Source organism: Crotalus tigris, unplaced genomic scaffold (assembly GCF_016545835.1).
Source record: "Crotalus tigris isolate CLP2741 ecotype Arizona unplaced genomic scaffold, ASM1654583v1 scf7180000024286.1529876, whole genome shotgun sequence".
Lineage (NCBI taxonomy): Eukaryota > Metazoa > Chordata > Lepidosauria > Squamata > Viperidae > Crotalus > Crotalus tigris.
The window spans coordinates 566161-589513 of NW_024100459.1; the positions used below are offsets into that span (position 1 = coordinate 566161).

General features: G+C 38.5%; 1 protein-coding gene across 3 annotated transcripts; it reads right to left on the minus strand.

Annotated features, from left to right (window-relative positions):
• Positions 1–220: 220 nt before the first annotated feature.
• On the minus strand, positions 221–21301 carry LOC120299278 (transmembrane protein 151B-like). 3 transcript variants are annotated; one of them, XR_005554374.1, is made up of 3 exons: positions 20676–20773; positions 14240–14323; positions 221–447 (listed from the first exon to the last, which is right to left on the minus strand). XR_005554374.1 is itself a non-coding variant. In XM_039323921.1 (2 exons), exons 1-2 carry the CDS (start codon positions 20766–20768, stop codon positions 6083–6085), a joined length of 1515 nt encoding a protein of 504 aa, XP_039179855.1. In that variant the 5' UTR covers positions 20769–21301; the 3' UTR covers positions 5613–6082. The 3 variants fall into 3 exon arrangements, 1 of the variants encoding a protein (XP_039179855.1); XR_005554373.1 differs by lacking the exon at positions 14240–14323 and having other exon boundaries at positions 20676–21301; XM_039323921.1 differs by lacking the exons at positions 221–447; positions 14240–14323 and adding an exon at positions 5613–7504 and having other exon boundaries at positions 20676–21301.
• Between the last annotated feature and the right edge of the window lie 2052 nt (positions 21302–23353).

A 23353-nucleotide genomic window follows, 5' to 3' on the forward strand; every position in this document is an offset into this window, starting at 1 on the left:
TATGACTATACAGGAGGCAGTTCATCACATCAGGGCTGGCCCACAATGATTTCACACATAAATTAAATGATACTTTGCAACACTTTCCACCCCACCCTGACTCAACTTCTCCCAAATTAGGAGATTAGGTAACCTCTGCTAATATTAGGGTTGGTCTGCCATGGATTCCCTAAAACATGGAATTGGCTCTGCCACTCTAATTAAGTGAGCCTTTGACTTGTTCAGACATAATATCTCATTTAATTAAGAGAATTAAGAGAATGGGTTTTGTTTGTTTGGTTGGTTGGTTGGTTTTTTTGATGATGTCCTCAGCACTGACATTAGGGAATGCAAGAATGGCCTGCTGATTTTTTGTCATTACGGGTGAGTCTTTGCAGATACGCTGCTTCCCTCCTCACATCCAATTGCTAGGTGAGAATAGTAGCTTCCTCAAAGGTGAGCAGATAACTGAAAAGGAAAGGAAAGTAAATCAACAAAGTCTCTTGGAGAGAAAACTTTCCTCAGTAGTTTCACTTTCCAACAGAAGAGAATATATGTGCTTCAGGGTCCAACTGTGGAGTGTTGCTGAGATGGGTAATGAAACACCTGCAAACACTCAAGCTCAGAGAGCACCAAGGATTCCACAGTTTGCGCTTTCAACAGGAATACTCAGGAGAGCATTTAAAATACAGTTTGAAGTTCAGAGAGCCAGATTAGGTTTGTCAGTCAGTCCAAAGGACAGTTTTACAAGTAGAATTCACAGGAATGACACACTAGAGCAGGAGGTTAGATAGTTGTTTCCAATGTAGAAACATAGGTCAAATCTGCCTCTTAAATCAGGCTGCAGCCAGCTCCCTTCAATTAAGTTAGTCTTTCCTTGCTTGGCAGGGACTCTCATTGAATATCTTTGTTCTGTTCTCAGCTCTGCTTGCTGAGTCTGAGGGTATGGGGGGCGGGGCACGCTTCATTATGTGACTACTAAAGCTGTTTTATGGTGCCTGTGTTTCATCAGCGTTACTTGATCCCTGAGGCGGACACTCCATAAGTTCAGTGGGAACAGCTTAGTCCTGTGCCATGATACCTCTTGTGGTATCCCCAAGGTCACCCATGTCTCAAAATGCAGTTGTATTATTGTCTTAGTTTCTTATTCTTATGTATAAGGCTGACAGCAACCTCCCAAAGTATTGTGTGCCTCACTCTTGTGGGGATTTTGTTGGGGAGCCTCTAATGGAAAATGCACAGCAATATTGTATTTTCTCCATTTGTGTACTGTTCACTATTTGCCTGACTATGTATTCTTTTTGGCAATGATTTTGTAGCCTTTTCTAGCCTTATGAATATCTTGATCTACTGGAATCTTTTTTCAATTCACATCCATAAAACTGTGTCACGAATAACAGACTCTGCTGACGGCAATCAATATGTGTGCATTTTTTAGGGAAGTGTGCCCCTCAAATTTACACCTGATTGTCATTTCTTGCATAGGAAAGTTTGACTCAATTTACCTTGTTTGGAGAGCTGAGTATCCTAGGGCTTCTCATACTTTTCCTAAAAAGTAGAATGAAGGTTAGCTCTGTGTGTTCCGTAAAGGCATGGCACACAAAGCTGTTTTTATGTTGTTTGTTTAACCAGAATTTCTTTATCCATTGATAGAACTTAGAGGAGGCTCTGAGCACAGCTACATCACAGCATTTCAGAATGATAGATAGTTCTAAAGTATCTAAAGAATTCATAAGCTGTCTGTTGATGCTATGAATACAGCTTGCTCTAAAGTTAGTGACTGCAGCTTCGATGTTCTACCCTTTGTATTATTGTCACATGATAGATTTACACATTCTAGGAATTGGGTGATTCACTTGTGTTTGGTAAATAGCTCTGTATCTGCTGCAGCATGTAGTGTACCTCAGAGTTTAGCATTTCTTGGCTTCCGGTTCTGTTTTCCATGAGCTGATTAGATTAGAGCTGCCCACACATTTTTCTGAGCCCCACTGTAAAGATAGTAAGGAATGACATACTGGGTGGGTGGACTATAGTCGGGAACCAAACTTACAGTTCTCATATATGAATCGCTTAGGATTTTAAAAGGAATGAAGATCGTTAAGGCAACATGATAACCTTCCACTGAATTCAATTGTGCTTTTGTTAGGTAAATTCAGACTGACTACTAAATAGCAGCAAATGTAGGTCATTTAGCATAACTTCACAGGATCAGCAACAATGGGCACTGGCTTGAAAATTATGGGTATGACTGGGTGATCAAAGCCCCACCCTCTTTTTAATGTGTTTTGCACGCATATAAAGAGAAGTAGGACTTTGCTTGTCTGGTTGTGTTTTCCAGTATGACAGTTGCTGTGAGTGCCTCTGCACAACATCACTGCCTTCATGTAGTCCTGAATGGGGCTGGTGAATAATAAAGATGTTAAGTCATTTAATTATTTTTTTTAAAAAAAATAGTGATAAAATCATATTGCTAAGTTTTTGAAGTATATCTGAAGTCTTGAAAAATGCATTGATTTAATGCTGCTTGTCAATTCTGGGATCAAGTATTGTCCCCCTCACCATTTTGCTTTAGAAAAGGACTGCAATTTTGGGGCAGAAAATGGAAAAGAGGCTTTACCATGGATCTCAAAGCATTTCTCTTCCATGCATTTACGTTGAGTGGCAGATCCATGAGAAAAAAATGGGCACATCATAGTTATATACTGTATGTAAATGTAAAACACACAACACATTAGAAGCCCATTAGGAGCACCAGTTTTATAACTGAACAGCAACAGCAAAACATTTCTACCCATTTAATTATCAGTAAAGCAAGGAAGCTGAAAAGATATTCTCCACTAAAAGCAGTGATCTTCTTGTACATCCAGTCAATACAGTCAGTACACATTAAGATTTATAAAATATTTATATTTCAGGTAGTAAACAGTCAGTGCCATCAGAAACAATTACAGTATGCAGGTGCCAGATAAGTCTGTGTATAATAAAGGCTGAGAGTTGACTTAAATAATTTCATAGGCATGTTCATGCAGGGATTTTTTGGGCAATGCTGCTTTGCTACTGCCTTTTTTCTAGGATATTATTTCACTTCCCAATGAAAACTACAGCCTTGGGATTCTGTGTAGTCTCCTATCCATATACTAAAGAGGCCTGACTCTGGTTAGCTTCAGAAGTCAGAAAAATGTTGCTACCTGTGTAAGGCATCTATGTATTCACATATAGTTCAACATATAACTAAATAAGGGAGAATATTTGTAGCTCAGGGTTGAAATGAGGGGTCCTTGGTGCTCTCTGAGCTGGCTTGTTTTCTTGCAGATGTTTCATTACCCTAATTGGTAACATCATCAGTGCTGATGTCTGCAAGAAAGCAAGCAAGCTCAGAGAGCACCAAGGACCTCTCATATGACTAAATAAAGGGCAGTGTAGTCTTAGTCCCTAACTCATGCCTTCTTCATTCTTAGCTCATTAGACCACATATTCCATGTTTTTGTCAGCATGATGGCTAACAGCCAATACCTCTGAGGGACTGAAGAAGATTGTTCTAATTCAACATTGTTAATAATTTATTTTCTTTACAGTGGCATATGCATTGGTGTTTATAAAAGATAATAATACAGTTTGGCAGTTGTTGCAATTCAGGAATCATGTACACATACAGCCCACATCCATATTCCTTCTGAAGATTTCTTCAATATGTGTACGTATGTGTGCGTGTATGTGTTTGCGTGTCCACAGTCTACTGAAAGTATAATTTTACCTGAGGAAAAAGGGAGGAAGGTGAATGCCTTGGTTGTTAAGGCTACCTGCAAGATGTACAGACTGCTTTAGCCAATGGTGCTAAGGCATGCTAGTTACCTCTCTGGAAAGATGCCCTGTTAAAGCTGTGTGGGAGAGAAATATACTTCATCAGCACCAGCAGATTACAGTATATTGCAAAAATAAAAAATAAAAAAATGAGATAGATACTTGAAAAATTCAAGCATATTTTGGTAAGAGAAGGAGATGAATGAATAGAATATTAGACAGTGAGACATGGCAGATACATCTGTGATGAACCTGGGAAAGATCTTGTTAAATCTCTCAGATCACATGTTTTGCTTCTTTTCCTTGCATATTGGAAATAGAAAATAAGGTATTTTCTTATCCCCCCCCCCTATTTCAGACTTTGGAGAAACGAGAAGAATTAAATTAGATGTGCTATTCAATCATGATACTGAGATAGTGTTCTACACAATCTGGTACATTGTGTTGGAATAGAACTCTTATAATAGTACATATATCTGCTGGACATCAGGTTGGTAAAAGCTAGACATAAGAATCTAGTGACTTCCTAATGTTTTAATAATTGAACTTCCAGAATCCTTTATCACTGACTGTGCTGTCAATAGATGTTATCAGAAAAACAACATCTGGAGAGGATTAGATTGTTGACTTCTAAAGTAAACCAGTTGTTATGAGCATGGGGTAGGGTGGGAAGTGACATCTCTTCTAAGAACTTCTCTTAAGATCTCTCTCTCTCTCTCTCTCTCTCTCTCTCTCTCTCTCTCTCTCTCTCTCTCTCTCTCTCTCACACACACACACACACACACACACACACACATTTGTAAATATGTAAATATTCATGAACCTAACTTTCCCCTCCCTTTCATTTGTCTCTGATTTTTAGACTGCCTGGAGAAATCCCTGCAGTTCTCTTGGCATGAGTTTTCAGAAGAGGTTTGCTATTGCATAGTCCTTGACTTACAACTGTTTCTTTAGTGACCATTTGAAGTTGCAACAACTCTGAAAAAAAATTGATTGATAGTTTTTCATGCTTAGGGCATCCTCATGGTCACATGATCAAAATTCAGATATTTGGCAACTGACTCATGTTTATGAGAGTTGCAGTGTCCTGGGGTCATGTGCGACCGTCCCTTTTGCGACCTTCTGACAAGCAAAATCATTGGGGAAACCAGATTCACTTAACAACTGCGTTACTAACTTAACTGCAGCGATTCCCTTAACAACTGTGATGAGAAAAATTAAAATGGGACAACGTTCACTTAACAAATGTCTCACTTAGCAACAGAATTTGGGCTCAATTGTAGTCATAAGTGGAGGATTACCTGTAATTGGCCCAAAGTCACTCAGCTAGCTTTATGCTATAGATTGCTACCACCTGAATTTAAGATAGGGTCTTTGCACATGTTATGTCCTGGGCCGGCAGGCACAGGCTGCAGCGATTGGCCCGGGCAGACCATGTGGATGCCCGGGACAAGAAAGGCTGCTTTCAGCCTTTGCAATGATTGGCCAGCAAGGTATTGTGCTGCCTGGGACAAGGAAGGCTGCTTGCAGCCTTTGCAATGATTGGCCAGCAAGGTATTGTGCAGGGGGGCTATAAAAGGGGGCCGCACCATTTTAAAACCTGTTCTGTTGGTGTTGCAATAAAGGAGACTGTTGGAACTCGTTGCTTTGTCTCAATGCCTCTTTTCCTGAAACAGAACAGCACATATTTCTTTAACAGTTTAAATTTAAAGTAGGAGAGGAAGCGAAGTGTGTTTCTATCTGTTTGACAAGAGGGGGGGGGGGGAGGGAGAGAGAGAGGTCTTAGAAGAAAAGTGAAATGAAGCAAATAGCATAGAAAAGGTATGGGATGGTTTCAGGGATAATCATTTTTATTGTGTCTTCTGAATCACACACAATAATTTTATTTAAAAATTAGATAATAAAATCAGGAATCTGGCTCTTACCGCCATGTAGCATATATAGGAATTAGATTAGTATGGCGTAGGAGTTGAGGTTTATGGAGCTTTTCAGTAAATTCAATAAAGTTCACAGGATGGTCTTAGAAATTTCTCTTATCCTAGCCATGAGCTTTAAATTCACTGGAGATAACCCTATAAACTGTAAAAATCCCTGAAGAAGCAATCATATCATGATAACCTCCTAATTAACCTGCAGCCTTTATTGACTCTTTGATTCAGAATTGGCTGTTTCTTAGATTTCTAGATGAATAAGTCTCTTTTTTTTGGAGAAATGGACAATTGAGACATTAATGAGTTTATGCTGTATGTATTGCTGTTACTGGCAAACAAGTAGTTGCCCTTAAAACTCTCCTAGGATAAAGTCAGAGTGAGGTCTCTAGGCAGGAAGCACGGCGAAGACAGAAGTGCCTCCTTTCCTGACCCTCTGACCTATGCACAATTAGTACTGGGAAAAAACGAGCTTCATGGTAAGTGGGTGGGTTTTCATTGATAACCAGTTGACTAGAGTGGGAGCAGCACTGGTCATCCTGGCAACCGTGGTCAGTGATGCTGCTGCTGTGACTTCTCCAGAGTCCTGTCCTATGAGAGCCATGAAGCTGGCATAAGGAGAAGCGGCTTGTGTTCAGAGAGAGCTGTGAGTTTGCACTTCCACTGTGGCGAGAAAAGATAGAGGAGGTACTGGAGGCATGACGGCAAGTATCACAGCCATGAGTGATTTCGTTGTACCTGCAAATGGAGTAACTGTTGCATATGGAAGAATGGGTCAGGTCCATGAGCATGGCCTCGGAATAGCTGGGGATCAGCTGGCGATTGGTGCAGATGTGCCACTCAAGCTCAGTACTGTCCTGACTGCTTACCCTGGGGATTCGGTATCTGTAGAGGGGCTCCTCTGCCACAGGGGGCACGCTGTACTCCACCCCAACAAGTTTCTCCACATGGTAGTGTACGTGTGCAGTCTGATATTCTATGAAGACTCTCAGTGGCCATGAAATCATCATTAACGTAGCCACCCAGAAAGCATAGTGGGATGCATACCAAGGAAGATGCCCTGGGTTTCCATAAGCCATCATGACTTCTTTGAAGTCTATATTTTTGAGTTTCATGCCTTCTCTGATCTCCATGTAATCATCCAGCCCTTCTATTTCTGTGAAGAAATGAGCTCTCTGTGCCAAGTAAGAATTCTCAGATTCCCTGTTGGCAAAGCTGAAACATTTCGTGAACTTTAGCCTTGTGGTGGAATACCATTCCAGGCCCATGAGTTCTTTAGATATGTCTTTGAACCCACAGTGGGAGTAGTCAAACTCTGCCTCAGCCACATGGGTGTTGACTCTCTCATGGTAAACCTGAGTTGTTGTATAAGCGTCACCATTGCGATACCGAGTCACTTGCCTTGTCCGTCGGACAAAATGGTAGCTTATGGCTTTCCACCATATACATGGTGTGGCCTGTTTCATTCTGGCAATTCGGTCATAGACACTTTCCACATCAGCTTTGTATTGAAGTTCACTTTTGGTACGGCAGTGCCAACACTCCGCCAAGTAAACCACATAAAGAATAACAAGGAACGCTAATGGAATATACACATAGCCATCCGAACAAGGACTGTCATGGTAAATCATAGACTTGCCTTTGAAAGAACTATCAAAACTGAGCTTAGTGACTTGTGTGAGTTGGCACCAAGCTATAGCCCCCAGGCAACTATATATCAGAATTGAGAGAAGGAGACACTTCCAGTGAGATTCTCTGCACAGTGAAGAGCTCAAAGATTGCTTGATTGGTCTTTGCTGAAAATCAGATAACAGAGAAGAAAAAAGAAAGGTCAGAAATGAAAAGAGAGAAAGAGCATTTTTGGTGAAATAATTTGCAGTAAATAATCTTACACATTTTAAAATTTCACATTTCAATGATATAAGGCACATCTCATCAAGATTTTCAGGTAGAGGATACCCCAACATTGCAATATGTCCCAGGATGCCTCCTCCAATAAATAAACAAATAATTGCTTTGAAATAATTCAGCAAAGTGCAAGAACTATCGTAAGCACATTTTACTAAAACTAAGACTTAGTATTGTTCCTAAAATAACAATGTATTATATAATTATTTTTAAGAAAATATATGTAATTTATCTAGTTATTTGAAGAGATCTTGGTATACAAGTCTCAGATAACTATACTTTTATACAGTTTTCAGTGTAGGTATATCAACCTAAGTAAAAACTTGCAGTAAATTTAGTGTACCTCTTGGCCTTGAAGTTGGAAAATAGTTTATTCTTAACACAATTGGTATCTCTTCCCTGAGAAATTCTGGCTTACATTTAAAGCCTACGTAAACTTAGTTACTTTTACCTTGCTTAGATTTAGGGGGGGGCATTATAGGATGTAGAAAACAGCTAATCCAACATGTAGAAAGCTGGAGATTTCAAATCTCCTGCCTTCACCCAGAAACCTTCTGGGTCTTCACTCCAGGGCCCCTCCCCTGTATGGGGGAGGGGCAGATAGGCATTCTTACTGCCAGTATACATCATCTTTGGGGCATCTCACCTAATGTCTTGCCCCTAATCTGGGAGTGTGAGACAGAAAGATTTCTCACACTCTATGTGATATTTTAAAGGTAAAATGAAAAAGTAAAATCATTTCAGTAATGCAACCTCCTGACTTTATAGAGAAAGGTGTGTGTCTAATGGTTTTATCCCTTCCTCCCATTCTTGGGAGAGAGAACAATCTCATAAGAGATTAACAAAATGAAAATTTCAGAATGTGATTAACAAAGTCAAACCCTGCAGCCTGGCAAAAACTGGCAAGCGAGCTATTTCACAACAATAATTTGTTCAAATCCATCCTGCTTTCGTCTGACTATAGTTATCTATTTTGTGAATAGAAAAAAATGGTTTTATTCAATAATTAAATTTATGCAAATGGTACAAAGGCAGTTATGTATATCCCATAATATGGGACATGCGTATGTAACAGAAGTACTGACTTCAACTGTTATAAACCTGTTAGGAGTATCACAAGCCTTCTTCATTTCCACAGCCTAATTTAGGTAGAAAAGTAGCATTCTTGTCACTGTTGCAGCTTGTTGTTGCTTGTTAATCCACTGCAGATCTCTCAGGGATAGATTAAGAGACTGTCACTTCTCTTCGGCCCACTTCTGCTTTAAAGAATCTAATACTTGATGAAATCCTTTAGAAATGTCTCCAAGTTCTTAAATTTGATTCAGCTTCTTTCAAAATCCAGAGAAGGTAGCCTATATCTTTCTTGTGAAGTCCTAGTCATAATGTATATATAAAAAAATAGAGTTGCCTTGAACCGCAAGATGGGTAGCAAATAAATGAAATAAATAAGTAAATTAATAAATAAAATAATTATATGAAAATAAGATTGGGCGCACATCCCGAAATGACCACAATTGGAGCAGTTTTTAAACAAACAAAATTGAGGGCCAAGTGTCTAAATTGGAGGACTCTTTTGAGTTGAGGGTTCCTGACCAAATGGTCTTTCTGCTCTTTTTGCATTCAGCTAGTTGTAATTATTGTAATTATTCAGAATCAGGTGAAATTGGAAGGTAGTAAGTTTCTATCATGTTTGCCAAATTATTTCTAGATAAGATTTTCACATTATTAATATAGATTAGATTAACTGATTATCGATTAGGACAGTGGTTCTCAACCTGTGAGTCGGGACCCCATTTGGGGTTGAACGACCATTTCACGGGGGTCGCCAAACAACGCAGTCTGCCATATTTTTCCCCTTTTCCTTAGCTGTGCTATTCCCTTTTATTCTATTGCTTTTGAAAGCCAATAGAATAGACTCTCTTGAATAGAGTCTAATTCTATTGGCTTTCAAAAGCCAATAGGAATTGTCCAGGCTGTCTCTGCCCTGCTGAGCCCGCCAAAACTCCCATTCTGCAAACGGTGCTACACCAGTTGAAGAGTCCTCGACTTACGATCGGTTGAGTAGTCCTTGACTTACGACCGGTTGGGGGTAGCGGCATTAAAAAGGTTGAGAACCACTTGATTAGGACATCACTGTCCTAACTGATTCTCAGTATTAGGTCATCTACAATAGTTGTTGGATTTCTCTGTTTATAGAAAAGCTGACCAGCTTGACAGCTGGCTAAGTTTTCTTCAGTTCTTCAACGAAGTTAAGTCAGGAACAGATCCTACAAAAACTTTATATACTATTATAGGATACAATAAGATAATTTTGAAAGTCTGTTTCTCTCTGTCTTTCTCTTATACCAAAGAAATTTCTTCCTGATCCTCTTCTGGCTCTCCAGCCAATGCTGATGTTTTTGTAAATGTTGCATACCTTCTTAAAAGTTATCTTCATAGTCCTCTACAGTTTTTTTCTCCAAATCGTTCAGAATGTGGACCAGGAGCTTCTCATATTTTTTTTTTAAATAAGAATTTTTCATCTATCTGACCATGAAATGTCTCATGTTCCTAAAAGGCTATTATGAATACCACTGATTCAACCCAGCTGCAAGTTTGAAATACAGTTGCATAATTTTCCATTTCTTGAACCAGCTTCTGATATTGAAGCTACTATTAATGTTTAAAAATGTTTTGGGTTTTCAAAGACTAAAATATTTTTCCATTGTGGTCCTAGTCATCACACCAGTTTCTATCATATCAGTTTTTGTTAGCAGAACACAGTACATTACAATTACCCAATCTAACAACACAATCTGCAACAGGACAGAAATTTATATAAAGCTTGTTATGAACTATATAAATGAATTCATCACTTGCAAATCTTATAAACAATTTTCCAAGCTTAATTCTTTAGAAGTTAATTAAGATAATAATAAATTACTCATGGATTGAGTTCTTCATATGGTGTAAAGCATCTTGTGCTACTTTGTTTAGGAAGATAATTCAAATTAACTATCACTCTAGTATTTGCAGATTTAGAACTGAAATTTTTGATACACATCTTGCCAAGTTGACAACAGCAGAGAAAATCTGATAATTCTGATTTAGTGTGTTTAAAGGGCAATTCATGTTCAATTAAGCAGCTATTCTTTCCACGCTATGTAACCTTAGATGTGCATTAGTTTGCATTTTGTAAATATGTAAGTATTGTAAATATGTAAGTATTACCAATCAGTCATAGCATTTCAAAATTTCCACCAAAGTGGTGGTATAAGGATCAAAAACAAAAAGGCCTGTACATGATACTTGAATTGGAATGTATTGTATTATGAATAAGTATGTCTTATTAATGCTTCTACATTATTATTTTTGCTACCAACTCCTGGCTGAGTTTTTAATAGCTACTAATTAGCCATCCAATCAATAAGCCAACTAAGGTTAGCCTGAAAATTCAAAAAAATCTTAACTAATATAACTGAAATAGATGTTGAATGGTGTCATCTCAAAGAGTTTTAGAATAAAATGAAGAGATTGTACTTCTAAAAGCTGCTACCAAGATAGACCCTATAATTTGGTAAAATTGATCCTGAGAGACAGCAATAAGATTTAAAAAACACAGTTAAAGGTACTTTTAAGCTTGCTGTGCAGTCTCTGAACTACTGAGCTATTTTTCTACGAGGTATTAAACGTTGTCCCAGCATAAGGACTGAACTAAAATTTAATGCATTTCAGTTGATGTTTTTATGTGAAAAGCAACCATCATATTCTTTGCCTCTTGCAAGTAATGATTTGGATCTACCGTGCTGTATTTTCTAACTGTTTTAAAAAATATAATGCCTAAAGGGGGATAAAATTCCCAGTCTCCTAATTTCTAGTCTGATGCCTTAACCAATGCACAGAACTGGTTTCATAATAAATTAAAATACTATTTATTTTTGTTTATGAATATTAAAGAAAAAAAATAAAAAAATAAAAAGCAACCTTGAAAAAAAATAATGTTCCCTTTCTTTATATTCCAACTAATTTACGGTATTCAGAAACATTTAGACTGTCTTAGAAACCATGTTGTCACTGCTTGTGGTTTTTCGTTTTGTTTTTTTTCATTCTGCCTTATATTTAGTATAACCTTTCTTCTGGATGTATGCTATCAATTTTGCCATTGCTGCATATCTTCCAGGTTTGAGTTTCCAATCAGATATTGTTGATGTAGTATGTTTTGTTCAATATTGGGCAAAAATTAAAAGTACTATTAAGTAAAAAGTACTATTAAGAGTCCATCTAAGAACTGAACTACGATCAGTTGAACTTAAGTCCTGTTCAGATTTACATACATATCACTGATTTTCCTCAACATTTATATATGAGCTACAAGAAATGAATATCTATATCTATATATGCCTGTGTGGTTTAGCCTGACAATGTTCTTGTTTTTTATATATATTCTGCTTATTTGGTTCAATTTCCTCTTTGCTCGGTCCTTTTGCATTGTGTCCTATGCTTCTGATCATTATTTACTATTTATCTTACATCAAATTACCACTTCCACTCTTCACCATGTCATGCTTGGAAAAAAAGATAAATTTCATACATGCCCACATTTTTCATACTTGGAAAGCCTTTGATATCGTCATGGAGCCAAAGTGAAATAGATAGAGCGCCCTCCAAATTGTTAGCTGTAAACAATGACAAAGTTCTTAGCCCTTCACCAGAATAGGATCTAAGCTGGTAAGGTAGATTAATATATCTTTATTTATGCATAAGTAAAAAGCGATACAGGTAGTCCTTGACTTAAGACCACAATTGAGCCCAACATTTCTGTTGCTAAGCGAAACAGTTGTTAAATGAATTCTGTCCCATTTTATGACCTCTCTTGCCATAATTGTTAAGTTGTCAATTGAGGGAGGGGCTATTCTGATTTGGGGAAGAAGGGAACACTGAAGGATTGAGCAGGCATGAAGAAAACTTTTCTGCTGATGTCACCCAAAACTTTGGAGAGAAGGAACATAAGGATATCTTTCTGACTTGAATGTATAGGGTGGAAAGAGTCTCCTTTAAGAAAATGGTCCATAAAAATTGATGCCCCAAGAGAAGGGTGTCAAACCCAATCGCATCGTGGACCGTATCGTGATGTATCAGGATTTGTTTTGCCCTTGCGGGGCTGGGGTGGGTGTGGCCAGCCCCAAGACATTAAGAGATCTATAAATAATAATGAGGACTTTGAATTGTATCTGAAATTTAGGCAGTTCTTATTAAATGGCATAAAGCGGCTGAACTGTGATCGGTCCCTCTGCATTTGGACCATTCAGTTTTTAAGTAACTTTCAAAGACAATGCACCCTGAATAAAGCACATTACAAAACTATAATCCAGTTGTGAGATGATGAGGACATGAGTGACATTTCCCAGTATATCCTATTCCAAAAATGGCCACATCTGATGTAGCAGCTATAGCTTGTTTCAGCAAGACCCAATGAGTCCAGGAAATCTCCCAAAATTTGGGCTGGCTTCCCCACGGGACTGCAATCAGTCAGACTGGTTTGCTAGAAAGTAGATTAGAATTAGATAACCTTAAACCCAATGAAATAAATGGGATTTAAATCTTATTCTGTTCCTGCTACACTAGTTTTATATAAAACCTACACTAGTTTTATATGAGTTATTTTAGAATTAAGACCAACAAAATTATTTTAAATATATTAGTACATAAATATGATTAAGGTTTTGGGCAAAATGATATGACCTTAGACAAAACTTTGCCTTGATTCATTTCATTAAGGCATGATTTATTTAAGTATGTTGCACTGAATAAATCTCAGCTATTGTTTATTATAAATAAATAATTTATAAGTCACAATGGCCTATAAATAGGCCATATAGCGTATTTTATAACATGCTATATCAAAACCCAATAAACCATATTTTGGATGTATACAATATGTGAGTTTAATCACTACCACATTCTATAATTGGAACTATGTACAAAAGTCTACCTTACTTTTTTTTCCTAAAGATATATAGGATGCTTATTGAAAATCAGCTACATTCATGCTGGGGATTATTAATACACAGCTTGCTGGAGCAATGATCAAAGACCATTAATTTTCAGCCTGCAGTGAAAGATTTTGCATAATCTAACAGGTCATCAAAAAGCAAACACTTCAGTGCAGACAGATACCAAACAACCATAGGGAAGAAAAAAGAAAGCAGAAATTAGGAGGAACAATTTACAAATACAGCAATCAGGATAAAAAAAATGAAATCAGTCCTTGTCCAGAAATAGATAATCAGGGTTGCACAGCTATGAAAATTAAGCTCCCATTTAAAAACAGTGTCTATACTTTTTTTCCTTTTTTTCTTCAGTAAACTAGACCTTTCTCAACATTATTATGTTGGATCAACTCAATTCTGAGAAAGTCTTTTTTAAAAAACAATGCAGACTTATTTTATGGTGCTTCTTGGGAGTTTATTCAACTTAAGCATTTGCTGTTTGAATTATTTGATCCAGATGTTGTCACTGCTTCTGAAATTCCACAGTGGTGGGCACTTTGGGAAGAATTAACCCTTGCTTCAAAATTAGTAACTTTTCTTGTTTAAAGAAATTGGAGATGATATAATGAATTGAAATTGATATTAGTTACTTACATCTGGAATTATGATCTTGAATGTCCCATCCTGATAAACCAGTAGATGATCACTTTAAAGAATTTTAAATCCATTTCTTATGACCTTAAAATGAAGTTAATAAATTTTTAAGTATTGGCTACTCTCATTGGGCTGTCACATTTTATGCTGAAACCAACAGGATTGTTAACAGAATTCTGGGTTGCTAGGTATTAAAATTTTATTTTTATCCTATGTTAAGAAACTATCAAAATTTAAAGATTGTAGAGTTGGTATGGAGACTAGCTAAAACATATAAAACTGAAGGAGAAATAATATGTTGGTGATTTGTAGAAACATATTTAAATATGGTAGTAGTCAACATTTGCATGCTTTCCAACAAAGAAACAAAATAGAAGGTTTTCAAATAATTCGGTCAAATTCTTAAAAGGTGTTCTAATTACCGGTATATATTTTTTCATGGTATTATCATCATTATTAAAGAGGTATACTATTTTGCAATAATGTTGTAACTAATTATACTTTTTCTGATAAGTAGTTTAACATCATTTTCTTTTTAAAAAGTTCCACGAATCCGTAGAGTTTATAATAACTTTCTGTATATTAACTTACTACAGCCTAATACAGGCTCCTTTTTGGGTTGCCTTCACGTCAGTCTTGAGTCCTGATGACTGCCTGGACAAGTCCCTGCAGTTTTTTTTTTTTTTTTACCAGGTTTGAGAAAGTGGTATGCCATTGTTTCCTTCCTAGGGCTCAGAAAAAATGACTGGCTCAAGGTCACCCAGCTGGCTTCATGCGTAAGTCGGAATTAGAATTCATCATCTCATGATTTCTAGCCTGCTGCCTTAACCACTTATGCCAAATTAGCTCTCATTATAAATAGTTGTCCTCTTATTTCTCCCCTGCAGTTTTCTCCTCTTTTTTTATGTTTTGCTTTATAATATCTCCTAAATTTGCCTTGTTTCCCCTTGTTCTCCTTACCGTTTCAGTGACTAAGGCCAGCATTACACATAAGGACAGTGTTTATCTGAGAGCAATGAGCAATATTTCTGAGCTTTTTACATTATAGGAAATATGATTACCTTGAGTCTCCATTTTGCCAACGAGATGCAAGTTAAGTTAATTTGAAACTTCCATTTTTATATTTGCAGCATCACATGCATGACAGCTTGTCTCGTGGAATAGATTTCAACAATAAGGTTTCTTGTAACCTTAAACCACCTTGCTTTCATCTACTTCCATTAACTAAGCTCATTTACTTTCATTAACTAAACATGCATTTGAACTGAAACATAGGAGGTACATTAAAAGGCTCTTTGGATTTAGCCATTTAATGCTGCAATCACAAAGGACTAATTTTAATTAAAGACTCCAAAAAGTCATAGGCAGAGATTTTCTCTACGGAATTTTCTTTTTTAGTCCCCTAAACAATCATTCCAGAAAACTGGGAATCATTCGGTATGGAAAGGGGCTGCAGGCAGATTGCTTGATGTGAGCGCAGTGGGTGCACATGTAGAGTGTGTCATGTAATAACCCAGTTTGAATAACTGAGGGTAATTTAAACAGCCAAGGTCCCATTTAGTGAGCATAGCTGATGATACACTGAGGTATCATCCAGGATGAGTCAAAAGGAACTACATTGTCAGAATAACCTGCATATAGTATAAGACATAGCATTGTTGAATTAACTGGAATCAGCTATCACAGAATTATGCTTATCAAAATATAAATGGAATGTTGCCATAAGAAAGTGCCATCTGACTTCAAAGGAAGCAATTTCTCTAAAATGAGAGATCTGGTAAAAAGAAAGCTAAGAGAAGTCAAAAGTGCCAAGTCTTGTCAGGATGTTTAGGAAGGAATATCAGAATTTTTGACTACAGCAGATCAGGAAAATTGTTACTAAGAGATCAACAGCATGATCAATAAAAAATATTAAGGGTTGGAGAAGAAAAAAAAATTACTTCAGAATCTGTGAAAACAAATCTGCTTAAATAAAACAAGCACCCTCCCACACACATAAATATTCTTATTAAGTAATGTTTTGGGAGGGTTGTTTCTTTTTAATCTTGGAAGCTGGTTAGAATCACTTGTGTGAGGTGGACAGCCATATAAATCATATAAATAAAAATAAATTAATAGAAAAATACATTAATGGAAAAGGATTGTAGTTTTGTACAAAAGAAACAGGAACAAACAGTAAACGATAAAAAGGGAGATTTGAAGCACAAATTTGTAATAACATTAAGACTATAAAAAAAGTAATATAATTAGATACATCAGAAATACTGTAAGCATTTGGATAATCAGGTAACAAGGACATAACAATATTAAAAGAGGTGAGGAGATTGCTCAGGAACTGGATATTTTGCATCTGACTTCTTTGTAAAAAATACAGTATAAACCCATGCTGAAATGTCATTTTCAGGAAGGGAATCTGTAGAGCACAGGCAATTTGCAGTGACCTCAATAGACTTACATATCTACTTAAAATAAATACATTACAAGACTCCAGATGCTGTCCATCTGAAAAGTTCTTAAAAGAAGAGTGGGGACAAAAAGTAAAGCAGATCAAGCATAACAACTGTCTCCTTGAAGCTGGCCTACTGTATCATCAACCCTGTGTCATCAGCTAAAAGACTGATACAGAAATACATCTTTCTTGGAAGATACATTCCCAATGACATAACCTCCTTCCAACCCTGTAAACACTGATTTGTAAGTAATTGCCTGGTAATTGTGATTATTTCAAGGAAACAGATAGTAAATTTCACTAGGGAGTGTGGGGAAAAAAACATTTTATTATCATAGTAAAGTCTAAACAGAAGATGGTAGAGGACAGGAAGACCTGGAGGAACGTTGTCCATGGGGTCGCGATGGGTCGGACACGACTTCGCAATTGGTCGGACACGACTTCGCAATTAACAACAACAACAAAGTCTAAACAATTGACAATTGAAGTGTTTATGCCTTTGATGTGCTGTTCATGGTATATAGAGAACAATTTTCTGCTGCAGCAGACAAGAAGAAGAGACTAGCTTCCTTTTGGTCCTATCTGTATTTCTTATCTATAGTTGTAAACTAACTCTGTAATCTTTCTAAGACTAGTGGCTGGAGCACTTCACTTTGCTACCTAGGAATATGGCCATCACAGTCTTCTAATAAAACAAAAATCAGTTTATACCTCTCCAATCCTTTAACTCAATTCCTTAAGGTGAGATTTCTACCACAGAAGTCAGGTAGAGAATTGCTGTCTTTTTGAGAAAAATATATAATATTGTCCTAACATTAACTTTCTATCAAAGGATATAAAAATGATCAATTTAAACTGTTTTTAAAAAAAAGATCAGAGGAGGTAATAGAGAATTAGAAGCTTCTCTATAAAATGATAAGAGCCTTGCTGAAGAGAAAACAGGGCAACTTTTGTGAAGGTAGATGTTGTTTTTAATAATCTTTTAGAGGTCTGTGAGACTGCCACTGGACAGGCAGATATCAATGATCCAGTGAAAGTGTTTATGTGCACTTTAAAAGATTTATCCCTTAGCAGACAAGGGAACTAGAGGAAATCTCAAGTTATGGACTGGGAACTAATGCAGGAAAAGAAAGTGTTGGAATAAAGAGATATTTGTGCAATGAAAGAGTACCTTAGGTATGTTTGCTACCTTGAGTTGACACACACACACACACACACACACACACACACAAAACAGAAAGATTCCACAAGAATTGGTATTGAAAGCAATGTTTTTAAACTTGTTTATAAATTAACTGGATAATTAGGATAGGGGATCAACTAATTTTTTAGAATGGCCAAAGCCTCTAGATCACGGGTGTCAAACTCGCCACGTCACGTGACGTGTTGTGACATATTGCAACTCTTTTTGCATTGCTGGCAATGGGGTGGGCATGACTTTGATATGATGAAACTGGCCCGCAGGCCAGCAGTTTGACTCCCCCGCTCTAGATGAGATGGGCGGCACACAAATCAAATCAAGTAATCAATCAAAGCAAAAATAATGATTTTTTTTCAAGAACTACAAGAAATCAGGGGAATAAGGATTAAAATGGCAAATATAATAGTATAAACAATTATCAAAGGAGAGAAGTCCATTTATGTCTCCCCTCCTCTCTGGAATTGGAAGTGATTACCCAGCAGAGTGATGCTATAAAACTTGATTAAAATGTACTGTGAAAAAGACAGATATTACTTGGGTATCATTACAGTATTACTAGGAAAATAATATTTTCAAAATCATGACAATTTAACCACAATGCGTTCAACTATGGTTGAGATAATGTCTAACATTCTGGTCGCGAGACCTTAAAAAGGTTACTGTATAGATGGAACAGTGTAGAAAGCAATAACAACAATCTAAACACTTTAACAACTTTCACGAAAGGCAAAATAACAATTTAAAGGGCCTTTTTAACCTTTACAAAGGATGGGAGGAGTGATAGGGATCTCACAATATTAGAATGAAGGATTTTTCGAGTAAGCTGCTGTTGGGAATTTCAGACCAAATGAAAGAAAACCTCATTGCACTATTCCAATACAAAGGATTGGTGTCTACTAAATTTAAAGTTAGACCAATTGGTCTACAGATACTAAAATGATGGTTTATTACTATACTACTATAGTACTGTAATGTTTATTTTTATGGTTATTCAGTTGCTAAATTATGTCTAACTTTTGCAACCCAATTTGACCATAGCATGCCAGCCCCCCCCCCTTCCCCACCACTATCTCCTGGAATTTGCCCAAATTTTTGTCCACTGCATTATTGACACTGTAACCATCTCATCCTATGCCATCCCCTTCTCCTTTTGCCTTCAATTGTTCCCAACATTGGGGTCTTTTCCGGTGACTCCTCTCTTCTCATTAGATAGCCAAAGTATTTGAACTTCAGATTCGGCATCTGTCCTCCCAAAAACCAGTCAGGGTTGATTTCGTTTAGGAATAGCATTTATTACTAATGCTATTGCTATAGCATTAGAAAAATATGTCTCTAAGTACTAATTATTGGGCGCATAAGGGAAGTAGTATGGGCCAGTATTTAAAGAATTGTACTGGAACTGGGAAGTCCCACTTCAAGTCCATATTGACTGAAATCACTGGATGACCTTGGCCAGGCATTGCCTCAGCTGAATGTATTTTACAGAGTTGCGGGGGGGGGGGGGATAAAACTGGAGGCAGGAGTACTAAATACGCTGGCTTAAGCTCCTGGAGAAGAAAGCATGGAATACATTAACACATAAAAAATGAATGTAGTGAGATAATGGTGTTGTGCTCACATCCAACAAGGATTTGGCAGGGTTCTCTGGGTGGCCACTGAGGAATCCCTATGTTAGGCTAGATAAGCCCTTGATTTGATTCAGCAGCATTCTTTTTTAAGATCTTATTCTTTGCCTTGTATGCCATGCGGGCCTTTGAATTTACAATGTCAAATTTATGATTGCAAAATCATTTACAAGTTGATTCTACTGGCATTTTGTTGTTATGGTTAGCAGTTTGCACCATGACAGACAAATACATCTGCAGTATGTTTTGTGGACCCAGGTGGAAAACAGATTGGTTATGCTCCATCTACCAGATTAGCACATTTCAGTTTGGAAGCCCAGTGGTACAAAATGTCACTCAAACAGCAGCAAAACAGTGAGTGAGAGAGCGGTTGTTTATCGGAGAAAACGCACTCTGGATATATTCATAAAAAGTCGGGAGGAAATCTGGAGCAGAACACACCCCCCCCCGGGAAACTCAAGTTATAGTTTTTATAGATCCTTGAACCTAAGAGAATCCAATATTCATTCTTACTCCAGAGAAAGGTTTTCAGAACATTGGAGATCTCCTTTCCCTGCTATTGGAAATGGCTTTAAACTTGGTAACCTTTGACTGGCAAAATAATACATTTTGGCTGGCTGGTTACTGCCCCAGGTAGGCCCAAGGTACTGCTCGAAGGAAGTCTACACAACACAACATAACATAAAACTTCTCTTGCACACCCATCTTATCATAAGAAAAAGATGAGTGTACACACACCAATGCACACGCACACACACATACATTAGAGATTACCATTACAGATCTCCAAATCTACGTTTTCGACCAAAAGAACATGAAAATGACTCCATCATGCCTTATTACTGTTTTCCTTGACCTGCATATTTTTAACAATACTTTCGTATGAGTTTAATGAAGGCCTAATCGGAAAGAATCCCAGTGATGTTTGTAGGTTTGGTTCCCCCTTCCCCTCCTTAATCAATTTTTCCTAGTGCCACATGCAAGTTGCATGGGTACACAAAGTCCCTTCCTTCTGGGTGCGAACATATTCTTCATGCTCGCTCTTTGGAGGATGGGTGCAGCTGTACACGCATCCTCAGGTACAGACAGCTGGGTTTCCCCGTCCGCCTGGCGTTGCCGACACACAACGCCTTAGACCCCCAGACGCCCTTCGCTTCTCACCTCCTCTCTAGCGTCTGTAGTTGCAGCCGCCGCCCCCACTGCTGCTTCTGGACTATTTCCAGCGGAAGGCTCCGGCTCCCCCTCCGAAGACATCCTTGGCCATTACAGATCTCGCAGCCCAGCTCCCGCGTCCAACGGAAGGGAAAGTTCCTCCGTTCCGCTCCAGAGCAGCCGACCCGGGCCCTCTAAGGATTGGGGGGGGGGGCTGGTGAGGAGAGAGCGGAGAGAATCCACCGGACTCTGCCTCCGGCTGCAGCTTCCCCTCCAATTGGTCCCGCTTTCCCTGCGCAGACCAAACGGGAGATCCGCTCCAGGTTTTCGAGCGGGGCGCCTTCGCTTGCCAGCCCGCCCGCCCGTCCGCCCGGCTCCCGAGTCAGGTGCGTCCTTAGGGCTAAGGGGCTGCTCCGCCTGCCGCGGTCCCTGCCTGCCTTTCAAGTCGGGATAGACTGCGGCTGCTCTTCAACTTTGGAAGGAAAGACGCTGGAGACGCCTCTGGGAGACGCTGGAGAGGCGGCCGAGCCAACTCAAGGTCCCTCTTGCTGGGTACGGTGCCAGCTGTCTCCCCCGCCCGCTCTCTCTGGCCAGGAATCCTCCGCAGCCCCCAACTCTGCAGTAGAACTAGTTGGCTGCCCACTTCGAGTTCCTCTCTATTTTTGGTCACTCGGCATTCCCGGCGCCCAGTCAGGAAGACGGGAGGGAAACCAAGATCTCTGCCTGAGGGCATTCCCTGGGAAAAGCCCTCTCTAGCTTCCTCTGCATATCTCTTGAGTGACACAGGTTCTTCCTTCCCGATAAATGATAAGCCAATGATACGCTTAGGACTGGCACAGAAAGAGGTCAATCTTCTCTGGAACCAGGAAGCCACAAAAGTCTATGGGGTAACAGGAGTCCCAATAACCGTAGAGACTTTTCTGTCCTATCCTGACACGTGAACCAGGTATTCCAGGGTTTGATCTGTTCCTCATTGTTGCCTGTTTGATGGGGGGGGGGCGGAAATAGAATCGGAAGGAGGGATCCATGGAAGGCATCTTACAGCTCTTTTGATCCAGCCTCTTGTCCAAAGCAGGAAGCCTAATAATGGCTGTCTAACCTGACTTATGACCTCAGGACAAGGTGTTAAATAGATTAAATGCCTAACATCGACATCCTAAACATAATTTAGCCACTGGCCACTAATGGCCCCCTATACAAAATTATTCTTGACCCTCTAGAACATAACCACATGTGAGATTTATTCTTTCTGCTAATTTATATGATTCCATTACCAATAGAATCATAAGGAATTGTCTTCTGTTTTTATCTGCTGTATAGATGTATTATACACACACACACACACACACACACATACATATATACACATACACACACACACACACACACACACACACGCACTGAATTGTCAATGGCATTAACAGATTGATTCCAAACGACAGTGGGAATTTTGTAATACAGTAGAAGGATTCCTATAAGATAAAATTCATGGCAAACTGGCAGAAATCAAGTATAAAGCTGAAACTATTTACAAAAAAAGAAAGAAAAATTGGAATGGGGATCATCAGAAAGTACAAAAAAATTGGAGAGCAGCAAGCAGTGGTGAAAAAACTAGGAGATTCGGAAAAAATGGATTGGGGAAATAAAGAAACCCCATATGATTTGTGATCTGTACATATCCTTTCCTATTTCTTGCTGGAGGCCTAAAAAGAGTCTTGTGGGTCAAGCAAGAATAACCCATATCGGTTCATTTTGACTGTTCGTTTTTTAAAAAACAGAGATGACAGATGCTTGGGCAACATTTGTTTTGATTTCAGCAAAGCACATGAAAAGATCTATGATTTTCTTGCTGAGAAGATAGTACAATGTAAGCCAGGGAGTTCTAAAATAGACCCACCACTGGTTGAGTTACCATACTGAATAAATTCTCATTAATGGAGTCCAAATTGCAAATTAATGGAGGATGCAAATTGCAAATGGCTCCTTCAGAGAGAGCATATCAGTACTAAATCTATCCTTAGACATAAAGCAGGTTCATTAGAAAAACTAGATACATCTCAGTTTTAACAAAGAAATATCCTGATCTATTCTCAGTCAGTTCATGCTGAAATACAATGCACCTCCTGCAATAGCCAAATGCAGGCCGGTTATATGTTAGCACAATGGGAGTTTGAGGGTTCTTGCAGTATCTTAGCTGTTCCTAGCATTGCATCTTCTGGCTAGAGAGCTCTGATGTCATTCCTGGGATTTGTTGGAGACAGTCTCCAGCTTAAGAATCACAGCCCAACCACGTCTGGGACCACTTTGGCCTTTACTTTCCACATAGTCTCTCATTTCTTCTTCAGGCCCTGGTACTTCTCCAGTTTTTCATACCCTTTCTTTCGGATGTTGCTCACTTGGCATTGCTACATCTATCACCATTGTGGTCGTCTGGTCCTTATCTACAACCACAATGTCTGGTTGACTGGCCAGTACTTGCCTGGCCATCTGAATCTGGGAGTCCCACAGAATCTTAGCCTGTTATTCTCCATGACTTTCTGGACTTGGGAGGGTCTAGCCCATATATTATGCAAATGTTCCTGCACACAATACCAGCTACTTGCTTGTGCTCTTCAATGTATGCTATTCCTGCCTGCATCTTACACCCTGTCCCTATGAATTGGACAGGCTCTGAGGTTTCTCTGCAT

Bases quoted from the DNA above. Each gene is read 5' to 3' on its own strand.
- LOC120299278 (XM_039323921.1), bottom strand. From the start codon at position 20,768: ATGTCTTCGGAGGGGGAGCCGGAGCCTTCCGCTGGAAATAGTCCAGAA. The intron at 7,505-20,675 runs GTGAGAAGCGAA...TCTGATTTTCAG, and splicing joins CTACAGACGCTAGAGAGGAG to CAAAGACCAATCAAGCAATC.